This window comes from Gambusia affinis, linkage group LG11, assembly GCF_019740435.1.
Source record: "Gambusia affinis linkage group LG11, SWU_Gaff_1.0, whole genome shotgun sequence".
Classification (NCBI taxonomy): domain Eukaryota; kingdom Metazoa; phylum Chordata; class Actinopteri; order Cyprinodontiformes; family Poeciliidae; genus Gambusia; species Gambusia affinis.
Window position 1 is genome coordinate 10,753,162 of NC_057878.1, and position 13,241 is coordinate 10,766,402.

Here is a 13,241-nt window from a genome sequence, read left to right on the forward strand (position 1 = left end):
AAATTACTTAAGCTATATTTGCAGTGGTCCACACAGCACTCTGAGACGAGAGAATAAACACTGTGCAGATGGCAGCCACAGCAATGACTTTCATAATGAGCATAAAACTTCTATGAGAATAAAATTGTGCAATGTCACTTTGTGCCCCGTGGAAAGACTGGTTGCCCTACAAACGCTCCTGCACCCTGAGTCACCCCCTCCTCCCCTCTCTGGGGTCCTTGTCTCTCTCAGGTCAGGCACAGCCTGCGGACAACAAAGTGCATCCCAACCAAGGGGTGGAGGCCAAACTAATCACAGGCAGATCAGCAGTAGATTAACTGGCCAGGCTTGACCTCAAGTTCTCTTGAAAATTCAATTACAATCTGGGTAATGACTGGGAGTTCTGGGACCCTGAGTTATTTGGACCTCGGTGGAGCCTTTGTGATTGAATTCAGAAGCTGCCGGGAGCAAGGATAGAATAGAATCGTCGTCCTCCCCGACAGAGCGTCGAGGAGCCGGAGAGCGGATCGTGTCATATAGTTACTCATTGTGCTTGCACACGGATACTCTCGCATTTGCACAGAAGCAGAACAAACACACTTATTGTGCCAGAAGAGACTTCTGTAAATAAAATTCTCCTTCCTCTGTGGCTTTAGTAGAATATTGAAAGGAGGATATTCAGTTCAGTGCAATAAATCATAATCAGATAAGAAGGATAATGGCAAAGCCCGATCATTTTACAATATGGAATTATTTTGTCAGTGTCAATCCATGCATCTGCAACAGTTTATCCAGTGGCTTAGAGCTGCGTGCTGTTTCCAAAGACTTTGTGTCAAGCTTGAATAACGACCAGTGATTAAGATGAAACTCTTCTTTGCTGTGCCTTACAAATGTATTCACAGTCTTTGAACTTGTTTGCATTTTGTCATGTTAAAAATCAGATATGGTGTTGTGTTTTGGAAAAGATCTTATTGCACCTACGAGCATAAAGTAATGTGTACTTGTGAAGAAGAAAATTGATATTCAGACAATTTAAAAACATGTGGTGTGTATGTGGATTTAGTCCCCTTTACTCTGATTTCCTTAAAATCAAGCGCTACTAATTGCCTTCAGGCAAGAACTTAATCTGTAAATAAACCTATGTCTAATTTAATCTCAGTACAATACAGCTCTTCTAAGGATGACGTGGGCGACCGTAGCTCTTTGGTAAAGTAGTCGTCTTGTAATCGGAAGGTTGTAGGTTCGATTCCAGCTTCCTCCTGGGCAAGGCACTTAACCCCAAATTGCCTACCGATCTGCGTATCGGTGTATGAATGGGTATGTGTTTGTGAGTGCGAATGGGTGAATGTGACTCTAGTGTGAAGCGCTTTGAGTGGTCAAAATGACTGGAAAAGCACAGTATAAGTTCAGTCCATTTACCATAAATCAGTGAAGCAGTCAAGAAGCTGAATGGATCCACTGTTAAGGTAAGAGAATCTGTTGGCTGATCTTGCTTTAATGTGAGTGGCAAAACAGAAAACATTTTTTAATAAACCATAACATCTGTTTGCAGTTTGCTGTAAGTAATGCACAGTACACAGTTCAGTAACAGTACAGATATGTAATAAAAAAAATATCCATTTAAAGGAAGTAAAGGGTGAACTTTCTGGTCTTCATGCAAATGACTGTGTGGGCCAGAAAACAAATACTGCATTGAGACTGAGGCATGGAGTCTCTTGCAGCAGGAGGGCCTGCATAAACAGTATGCAGGCAGTTCTACAATAGAGTAGTTTAAATCAAATCCGATTTTTGTGTTACAGTGGCCCAGTTAAAGTCCATATCTAAGTTTATATCAAATTGAGGATGTGAGACTAGACTTGAAAATTGACTTTCACAGAAGCTTTTTACTCAATCTGACTGAGCTTGAACTGTTTTGCAAAGACTTCAGCTTTAATTGCGGTGAAAAGTGGCTCTACCAGTTATTGACTCAGGACACCTGAATACAAATGCATGCCACTTATTACAGATGCATAATTTTCCTTCCATCTTAAAATTATACACTACTAGGTGACGATCTAGGACGAAAAAATATCAATACATGCATAACATGCATTGAAGTTGGGAGTTGTGATGTGACAAAACGAGGAAAAAGTGTTTGGCATCGATACTTTTTCAGGAGTTTGTAAACAGTGTTTAGGTCTCATTTTTCAAACTGATAACAAGAATTGTTTTGCCATTTGCAATACAATGTACTTCTCTATCGCTTTATTGCCAGTTTCCAAGTGAGGTATTATCATTGTTTAAAGATAATGTGAGACACTTTAACCTGGCTGATCTTCTGTGTTATGTAGGAGTGTCGTCCCAAAAAGTGGCGGGCCACTATCTTCCAGAGGGGAGACAAGTTGTTCTTTCAAGAAGTGAAGGAGGACGACATTGGGAATTACACCTGCGAAATCCAGTTTGGCGGCTTTGTTGTCAGAAGGACGACGGAACTCACAGTAACTGGTATGAAGACGCACAATCTACTGGCTGTAATATTTGTTCACAGAATTAAAATTAAACACTTCGAGGAAAACAAAATGCTGTAAAAAATATATACACACACACACAACCACACGCGCACACACACCTGCAGACTTACCACTGTGTAAAGCAATGATGCCCTGCTGCTGTGTTAATTGTTGGGGGAGGCTGAACGCTGTTACCTGGCCCCCATTTCTCCTTCTAGCTCAGCAATTTCCAGTCAGCCGAGCAGTACTGAAATATTTAAGGCTATAGGCTAAAGCCCTTCACGCAGAGAGCTAAAGAGCCAGGCACAAGGTCAAGAGATTTACTCTTTGAGTGTGGCTGTCTGTCTGTCTCTCTCTCTTTCCCTCATTGCTTGTACAGGTGCAAGGAGGACATGCAACAAGTAGATACATCCCTAAGTCAGGTGGTGGTTGTTACATGTGTTGTAATTTGGCAGTTTGCTTTAAAACAAATACAAAATTATTGCACTTTCCTTAAAAAACATTGTGGGACTAGTGACCTTTATTCTTAGTAGTTAGACAAGAAATGGGCAAGGCAAGTGGAGAGGACGTGCAGCGGTGGTCCAAAAGTTGGAAATCTTACTCTAGATTGCATCTTCAAGGCCTAATAACCTCTGAATAGGGGCCTGCTGTACGCCTCTGCGCCATGTGCCACCCCCTGAGCTCCATCCATTCATTTTCTTACACCTAGTGGGGTCGGGAGGGTGCTGGTGCCTATATCCAGCAAATGTTTCGGACAAGAGGCGGGGTTCACCCTGGACAGGTCGCCAGTCCATCGCAGGGTAACACAGAGACAGGACACACAACCATGCACACACACACTCACTAAGGAGAATGTAGAGCACCCAATTAACCTGACAATCATGTTTTTAGACTGTGGGAGGAAGCCAGAATACACGAAGAAGACATGCAAACTCCATGCAGAAAGACCCCGGGCTGGGAATCTAACCCAGGACCTTCTTGCTACAAGGCAACAGCTCTACCAACTGTTGCCTGTGCCACTATGCATCCTACACCCAGAGTTGAGAATTTCTAATTGTCTTAAGGATATTATAGCTCAGTTAACATTCTCACGTTTAAACATCTCCGTGTGTGTATCCTTTGGAGAACGTAGATCCGTACTTTAACATTCATTGAAGTTAACATGGAGTAAGTTTGCACTTTAGGCATAAACTTACAACCTAAGATAGATGGCGGTTCTTTTAACAGCTTTTTACAATTTGTGTTTTCATTGATTTAATTTTTTTAAAACATTACTCACACTGGAACCTCTTCCAGTCATCTTGCAGTAATAACCTCTGTCCCTAAGATTGTTGCTGTGCGAGTTACATGATGGTGTGTTTACGGATTGGAAAAAGATCACATTATGCATTTTTCATCAGCTCCTCACTAGTTGATATGACCAAGTTGAAAATCGACTTCAATTAGTAGATGATTTCTCTGTGCATTTCTACTTACACAGCTGTTGTATTTTAATGCAGAGGCTGGGTAACTCTACAATCACAGAATAAATCACAACACAATTTTTGTCCAATTATCATGTCTGACTAGACTATAAAAAACAAAGCTAAAAGAGAGAATTTATCAGCGATAAGGATGCCAGGTCCTGTGATAATGTACAGACTTCAAAAGTAATTTCAGCTTTTTTTAAAATGTATTCTTTAGAAACCCAGAATTGTTTTTATGTTTTTTCATCCTATTATTGATTATTACTCTTTTTGTGATTAAATGACAACTCATCTATGCAAGCTGATACAGTTGGATCAAAATGTTTACCTCAAGCACCTGAATTTTACTCACACCCAGGAAAGCTAAATCTGGGCAGACATACTAGTTTTGGTCTTTTTACTATCATTCAATGTCTGCAAAGTGACCACTGCTTCCGTATGAGCAGCTTGAGCTGCAAACATATCCAGATATATATTCATACCTGGAAGAGCAGGATTTTATCACACGTCAACGTCTGTGTGTCTTTAATTCTGTGTGTGTGCATGCGTGTGTGTACATACGTTACTGGTAAAAAAATTTCATTTACCAGAACTTAGCAGTCATTGCCACAATGAAAATTTTGTCCAAAAATAATTAACAGAAATTAGATTTCAGTTACACCAAATTGTAGATAATTGTGAGTGATTAAATATGGATTAAATGCTTTCATTTTAAATGAGAAAATTGAAACTTTTTGGCAGTGGCTGGCAGTGTTCAACTCTGACATAGGACATTTTTACGGTTCCTTTCTCCATTGTTGCATTAGTTATTAGTATTAATATATTGTGTCTTTGTTATTTCACATAATAAATTTTCAGATGCATCTTAATAAATTATAATACTTAGTTTCTTATTCAGCTTTGAAAGTTGATCTCATATTTTATAGATTCATTACATGCATGTATCTCAAGCATGTTTCTACTACGTTTCAGGATTAAGGCTTATGGTTAATGAAAACCCAAAAGAATCCCTGAGAAAATTTGAATATTGCATGAGACAAATAATAAAGGATTCAAATGCAGAAATGCACACAGACACACTTAATAGAATGTCTGTGTGTAATGTGCAGAATATGTACTGGGTCTCCTCCTGCACAAATCTTTACACCAGTGCTGCACAGAACAGAGTAGATCAACCAGTGGCTCTGCGGGGGTGTTTTGGAAGCTATTGGGTCTGGTGCCTCTCAACTTTCACTTTAGTCAAAGTCTAATGGTCAGTCCAGCACAGTGATTTTGTGCTCATTAAAGCAGGTATTGGTACTTTTGGGAGGTTGATGGCAGGGTAACAAGTCCTGCAGGAAAAAAAAGAAGTCAGCACCTCTATTAGGGTTGTCAATACAGTGGAAACATGATGCTCTCTAAAACGTCTTGGTTGACAAATATAGACATTTTGCACTAGATGCCAACCAGGTTGCAATCTGTCTTTCCATCCCTTCACTGGACTATTTTACATTTGTTTTGTGATGATTTTGTTGGGACTCTATCGTTCTCCTGATTTTTTGCATTGATCACCTTTTTCTATCATGCATTTCCACCCAGTTTTACTTGATCATGTTTGCATAAAATGGTGAATAGACAGCAAAATTATCTTGCAATGATCTTTTCTGGTTTGTTGCCCTTCAGGTGTCAATGACTGTCTGTCACTCATGTGTCGAATCAGCATGGCCTTCTCCTCCATGATTGTGTTGGCCAAAATTCTATTATAAAAATTATACTTATTGCTTTCATGTAAGATTGAACTTTTTTTTAGAAACTAAAGCTTTCATTTTCAATAGCCCCAAGCCATAATAATTATATCACTGTGCATAAAGAATTGCAATTTTTGAATTGATTTACATTTTCAATTACATGAGTTGTTAAGATGCTCCTGCAATATATTATGCTTCCTTTGGCTGTGTGTTTACTGGCTTGGTGGAATGACCTCAGCTTTTACTTTGAGGATGATCATAAAAGTTATACAAGTATAAATATGCTTGTCTACATTTTTAATACAAGGAGGTAGAAAAAGAAGATGTAAAAGGAAAATAACCTTCTCATTTCCACTCTTTATTAGCTCTATATGATGCAACAAAAACAATGGAAAAATAGGGGAGGCAAATCCAATGTAAAATACAAGGTTTGAGACGTGCCATGGGAGAGCGGCTACTTTGATAAACATGAGACAGAAACAAGAAGAAAACAGCAGTATTGAGTTAGCTTTTAATATTCTCAGCTTAACCTTTCAGTGATTATTTTGTGGCCTTGGTTTGCTAACTGTTAAATTGGATTTTTTTTTGTCGACTCAGGTTTGGTTGATTAAAATTTGTTTTTTGAAATCTTGGTCTATGTGGCAGCTAATAAAAATGTATGTAAAGGTTTTATTACTAAAGCAGTGCAATATAAAAGTAGGCTAAGTGTAAACAAAGAGCATCTAAACTAAAACCAGCAGTTTTTTCGAATATGTAAAAACTTCTATAATTTTTTATATATGTATAATAAACTACACTACATAGAGCAGCTTGTGTCCTCTGTAAATACACTCTATGTTACCATTTTGCCTTATTACAACAGTGAGCTACCTCCTCTTTACAGCTCTGGTATCCGGATAGAATCAGATTAGCTCATCCTCACCATGGACTCATTTCTTTTAATAAACCCACACCATCATCCCCTCAAGTGGGCGTGCGATTACCCACATTTTATCACATCCTGTTAAACCACCGTTGCCTAGACAGCAAGTATAAAAGGCCAAACTATGTTTAAGATCTAGGTACTAATGTTTTACTGTGTTTTTTTTTCTCTTTCCTCCATAGGCCAGGAGGATGAAGGAGGTCATTAAGTTTAACTCATCCTGAATTTTGTGCAATAAACACTAGCCTTTACTCCGATCCTGCCTTGCTCCATATTGAGTGAGGTGTATATATATATATATATATATATATATAATATGTGTTTGGGTGTGTATGTGGGTGTTTGCTGTTCTCATTTTGCTCGACTATATAAAATAGGAGACAGAGCTACTATATCTGAGATGAGGTCAGCCTTGTAATAGAGGTTAACTATGGGCATAAACAAAGGATCACGCTGATCAGGCTGATCCAGAACCTCTTCAATCAAGTGCTGAAGCTGCTCAGGTTAATGGAAATTTAAAGCAAATGGGGAGCCACGCCTCATTGCTTTATTTTATGTTTTCATCATAAAACATGATGAAGTCGGTATTTAGTAGTTGCACAAAAAGCTTTCACCTTGCTTTCTCTGTACATATTTTCACATTTACCTTCTAACTCTAAAGATATTGCTTTATTGTGTATTCTCTTATATACAGAGAGAGGCTTGCTTACTTTTGTTTCTCATAGATTAGTTCATATTTATATTTAATAAAACATAATCTTCAAGTCCCTTTAAGGGACTTGAAGATTAATCCCTGAACTGAAATCACAGATACGCATGTACCTGGGTGGATGCATACGTTCTTGTACCTTTAGTTTTATCCCTCATTAGGTTTTCGTTTGTTTGGTGAATTCAACTTAACATCAAACTTACCAATCAGCATGAGTTGCTTTTCTACATGTTCCGTCTTGGTTTCTCACCAGACCCAGTTGGAGTGTTTCTTTCTGAAAAGTTCAGTTTTATTCTAACGGACTTGTGGTTTGTCCAGGAAGTCAGAGCTGAAATCTAGGAGTGATGTCACACCTGAGTGAACAAAATTCTTTGTAAGCTATGCATCTGTTGTGTTGTTAGCAACTCAAGATGTTAGCAATATATTTTGCTCCAATTTTTTGTTTGAACAGAAGGGAGATTTTAAGGAATTGAACTTGTAGCACCTCTGATTTAATGTGATCCAAGTCATGGCAATTAAAAATGTATAAGTGTAGCTATAATTACTTGTACGTGTACCAAGAATATCAAACGTCAGTAAACAAAAAGCACCATTTCAGTGCAACAAACTCCAAGTCAAGTTCTGACAGAAAAGACGATACTAATCAGCATATCATAGTTGTTATGGAGACAAATAAGCCCTAGTCGTCACTTTGGTACAGTTGTCTAGCAATTAACTTTGGAGGTTTTACTTCCCTTTCCTCCATCCTCACTGTGTGTAAAAGAAATGTGTCTCTGCAACATCATAATAATTCCCTACGTATAAGGAACGTTGTGAATGTAAACAAAGAGTTCCTAGAAACTCAGATCAATTAAAAGAAAGAATAGAAAATATTTCAGTTACGACTATTTTAATAGTACTCTTAGCCTTATTAATAATTGTGGCCCTACTGATTGTGTTAAAAACATGAATTTAATAACGTAGGCATATTCCCCTGCTTCACATAAAAGTTTTCTTTCTTTCTAGAAGGAGTTGTAAATTAGCTTACGCACCACCATCTTTCTAAATACTTTTGTGCGATTTCGTTTTTCCCTTTTATATGTAACTTGGGGTTTAAATGTCTGTTGTTCATTGCATGTCTGAATCATTCTTTACTCATTTTTATGGTTCTCACAGGCCTCATTCCAGCTGTGATGACCACGCCACAATAGTTTAACAGATAAAGGCCCAGTTACGCTGATGTATGCAGCTCCCCTATGCGTTCTGTGGAAAGGAAAACATAATACAGTGAGAATGGGAATAAGGATAGAGAGAACAACGGAGTGAAAGTAACTGATAACGGCAAAAGGAGGAGAAGAGATAGAAGTAGCAAAAAAGATAGAGGTTGGTGCTCCTGTTTCTTATCTGTATTCACTGCCAGTGTTTCCCAGCAGAAACGGTGTGTCCACGACCATAAACAGACTATTATCCCAGTGTTTATCACAGTGCACATTACCGTTTGCCTCTGTCGGACTTACTGTAATGGAGTCGTTCGGCGTGATGGATGCCTCAGGCGTACGCTTCTATCCATTGCTCCCATTATACCTCTGTCTGCATCCCCTCACAGCAGAAATGTCTGCCTGCACATTCAGCACCGCCTGCGAGCGTGGTTATCGAGGTTATGGCCAATGTAAATGTACCATTTGGCACAGTGAATCGGAGGTGGAGAGGGCAGGAGGAATTGGGCCCTGGAAAGAAATTGTCTGCCACACATATCCACTCATGGAGCATCTGCATTGAGTGGCGTGACCCTTGGGAAACTGGCTTTATGTTTTGTGAATAAACATATGAATGCATGAAAATAAAATAACTGACAGTTTATTTATAAATGCATATTTATGGGGGGTTTGCGCTTTATTCCTAACTCACTGTACTGGATTGTGTTGCGGGTGAATTCAACTTCCTCTGCAGAAAAAGCTGGTATTGATTGATTTGTATCTCAGGACTCTCCATCTTTTATTTCAAACCGAACAGCATGCATAGTGCATGTGCTAAGAGTATCAGTGTTAAATTTAGATATAGTGTGTACGGATTTGAGTGGAGTTAAGGTGCACAGCTGTCATCTCCTTGCTATAAGGTTCTTTACTGTTTCTCTTCCTGAAAATCACCTTCAGAAACATGGTCACTTCCTACCCTTATAAAACATTGCTGCCTGTGTCCACTTATGTGAGCATGAGGATATTATGTGTTTCTTTCTATATCTTATTTTTTATAGTAAAGTGATAATTCGATTTGTACTGAGCCAGCTGGATGTAATCTCAGGCGATGTTGCAAAAAGAGGCAGTCAGTCAAAAGAGATGCAGGGAAAGAGAGCTGTGGCATCCACACGTCTTCCATCTGTTGCACCTCCTTATATGTCAGACTAAAGAAGGACGGATGGCTGGATAGAGAGGCGGCGATCAGCACTTATGGCACACAAGTGACAGGCTAGAAGAGGAGAAAGTGGAAAGAGATCATAGAAAATGAGATGGATTCGCTCTTCGCTGAATTCCTTTTAATTTCCGAAGTGAATAAATATGCTGTATGTTTACCGTCAAGCAGCATGCCGCCCATTCGTGATGTCTTACACACTGCTCCGCGTTCTGCAATGGACCTCAGAGAGGAGATGGTGAAATCTCACCTGAGATAAGTGTTACTCGGGCCGTTGACTTTTCTTGTCTTCGATATGTATGTACGCGGGTGCAAGTGTGGCATACACATCCTGCTTGTGCAAATCACACTGCTGACTGCTGCACACACTGTAAAACATTTGATGCATCAGCGGGGTAGCATAACCTACTGTCTGTCATACTCATCTAGTGTGTAAAAAACATTGGATATGAGAATAGCTTTGGGGTCTTTAATCTAAATAAAACCTTTAGATTAAAGACCAGGATTCCCATTTCTGGCCTGGTTAAAATGACTCAATAGTTTCAGGTCAAACAATCTCCCCAGAAAATATGATGCACAACATTTTTTGGATGATCTTGAATCCAAAAGTTCAGATTTGACTGTTCTGAGGGAAAAGCATTCAAAAGCAGTGCCCTTGCTATCACCTAATGTCTGTACTGGATTTAAATAGCAGGCTGTACTGAATACATACAGGAGTAAACACAGCAAGCAAGTCCAGCAGATGTCAGCAATTTGCACCCAACTTTGTGTCAGGTTGCAGTTATTGCCTCTTTAGTGAGAGAGACAACAGATGCAGAAGTGACCAAATTAACAATAGAAGCCCTTTTCTCAATAAATATTATGAATTAATAAAGAACTGTGGGTTCTGTCTTGTCAAAGAAATTATCAAAACTTTAAGAACTACATCTGACCAGAAGACTAATGCCAGAGTGGCATTTCTGAATCAGTAAGTGATGCTACAGATTGACAGAGGAACAAAGTTTTCTTTAAAATAGTTCATTCAAAGATACAAATCAATTAATCAACTACGTTTATTTGCATAGCACGTCTCAGCAACAAGGCAGTTAAAAGTTCATTACATCATAAAATACAAAGTCATAGAAGATGCCGCACAGTCAACAATTGAGAAAACTGGTAAATATTACGTCAAAATGTTGGTCAATGTTTCGAAAATAACTCTAAACAAGTGGATTTTTAGTCTAGATTTGAGGGGGGTCAGAGTTTCAGCTGTTTTGCAGTTTTCTGAAAGTTTGTTCCAGGCTTATGGTTTAAACATTGCATGGTTAAAATGTCTGCCTTATTATAAAATCTTTATATTTATAATCGACGAGTGACCTATCAAATACCACCAAGTGGGACACCTCAGGGTTTCTCAGTTGTGGATGCAGACTGTCTTTAGGAAGTCATTATATGCAAGTTCTGTTCAGTGACCTTAGGATGTTAGATATTCATGTCTGACCAGGACAAAACCTGAAGGAAGTCTCCCTCAGGGGTGTTTCAAGTTATCTATAGATTATGAAAGTCGATTCTAAGTTTTCCAATGGGATCAAATACGTAAAAAAAAAAGAAAGGTGTGCAGACAAAAGCTCTCATAAACCAGAAAAAAGCTGGCTTCTGAAAGCATAGATACATTTAAATACGTTGAATATTGTATAGTAAATTAAAGTTCACTTAAGAGTTACACATTGTGGGATTGATGCTTTTTAATAAATGTTATTCATTTGAACTCTTTTTTTTTTGTTTGTTTGTTTGTTTGCTCTGGCTTGTGGTCACAATCTCCTTATTCGCTTGGAGTGCGCCGTGATGTGAAGGCAGGCAACTGATAGGAATATAAACCTGGTGAGGGAAGCAGTACGATGGAAACAGATTTAAATTATAAACGATTCAGCTAAAATTTATGCCCCATGATAATCCTTCCATTGTTGATATCTTTAAAAAACTTTGGAGTAAAAAGTTTATCTGCCGATAGATCAATGTACCTCAGCCATCAAACTACAAAAATGGCCGAACAGGGTGGAGTTCTGCGATCTGGAGTGTGAAATGTTTCATTCAGATTTAAAGAAAAGAAAAACTAGCAAAATGAGTTGCTCAAAAAAGCATCTCAGAACAGGAATAAACGAGGGGTCTGTGGATCTACAATAACGGGGAATTCAAACCAAAGCCTTGCAGTTTTACTTTATATAGACCACAAGTGGATGATTTACATGTGAGAAGGAAGGATTTCAAGAGCTGGTATGTTCACTTTAATTATTATGGTGCACCTCTATCCACTATCATTTTCACCCTTAAATGATCTCAAGTGTTTCCCTGATCTGTAACCTCTCTTCCTTCCACTTCACTCTTGTCTTTCGTCTTCCCAGCTCTCCTCATCGCCATTCACCACCAGCTGTCCCTTCAGACTCGAAGCAGGCCCAGAGTTCATGTTATTTAAATTCAATTAAAAGTGACATCAATCTGCATGTGACAAATCTAAATTTACATACTCCGCAATTAATCTTTCCTAACCTACCCGACTCCACCCACATACTCACCCTCAGTCTTTGGTGATTACCATTATCTAGGCCGAGCGGTCCTCGTACAAGAGCATGATTGAAATAAAATTATAAGTCTGTCTCTTTCGAGCCTTTTGAAGTGAGACTTAATAATTAAACAGTGTTTCTCTGAAGCTGAAAGTGTACGACTGGAGAAAATTCCTGCTGTATTTAGGAGTCCTGTGAGTTTAGTAAAAGTGAACTCTGTATTTGAGATGACATATCCAACAGCTATGCCTGCCAAATTGCTTGAAAGTCACTGGTCTGTCTCTATAAGCCTCCTGCATATGGAATGGAAAGAGAAAGGAAAATCGAGTGATAAGCATGGAATAAAAGTGAAGCAACAGATCGAGAAGGGAAAAAAAGCATAATTTATGGAGATTTGAATTCCTCTTGAAACATCAGCAGAAGCACTAATAGAGATCCAGGTTTTTCCAAAAATTCTTCCTTTCCATCTCAGTGAGATTTAAAGACTATTTATTGGTTTCAGCTCTTTTGCATCTTGGCTACCACTCCCCGCTTGCTCATTATAGGAATGACTTTGCCTGACCTTTAAATGCTCACAAGTGCTGGATCTCAGTTTATTCGTCAGGCATGTTTGCGGTTTATAAATCCATTAGCCTGCTGTTTCCTTCAAGAGCTCATTCAAAGAAGATTGCACTTTGATTTTGTCTAAAAATTAATTTGAACTTTAACGATGGTGATGGTGATTGAGTGTAATAGCCTCTGCACTGAACAGCATGCATAAACAGTTTGTCTAGCTTGGTCCAAAGGTAACAAAAGATTCATTTTTCATTCCCTAAATGCTCAGAGTTTCCTCTAACAATGTAACCCCAGATAATATAGGTTAGATACTGCAGTTATACACCACAGGAAAACTACGTTCAAAATTATATTAATGAATTTAAGATTATTTGCCATTTTACTTTTCCACGATTGCTTTTATTAAAGCTGAGTTTTCAAGCAGGTCAAACCCTTGGAAAAAACAAAGTCGTGCTTCTCATCTCAT

The 13,241-nt window shown here is 38.6% G+C and overlaps 1 protein-coding gene across 3 annotated transcripts in view; it reads left to right on the forward strand.

Moving 5' to 3' along the window:
* Window positions 1-13,241, forward strand: part of LOC122839273 (interleukin-1 receptor accessory protein-like 1-A) — a 114,311-nt gene that overhangs the window by 68,654 nt on the left and 32,416 nt on the right. For all 3 annotated transcript variants that reach the window (XM_044130684.1, XM_044130685.1, XM_044130683.1), the window contains exon 5: window positions 2,310-2,463. In XM_044130684.1, the coding sequence (XP_043986619.1) occupies window positions 2,310-2,463 (154 nt within the window). The remainder of the gene's footprint in view (window positions 1-2,309; window positions 2,464-13,241) is intronic.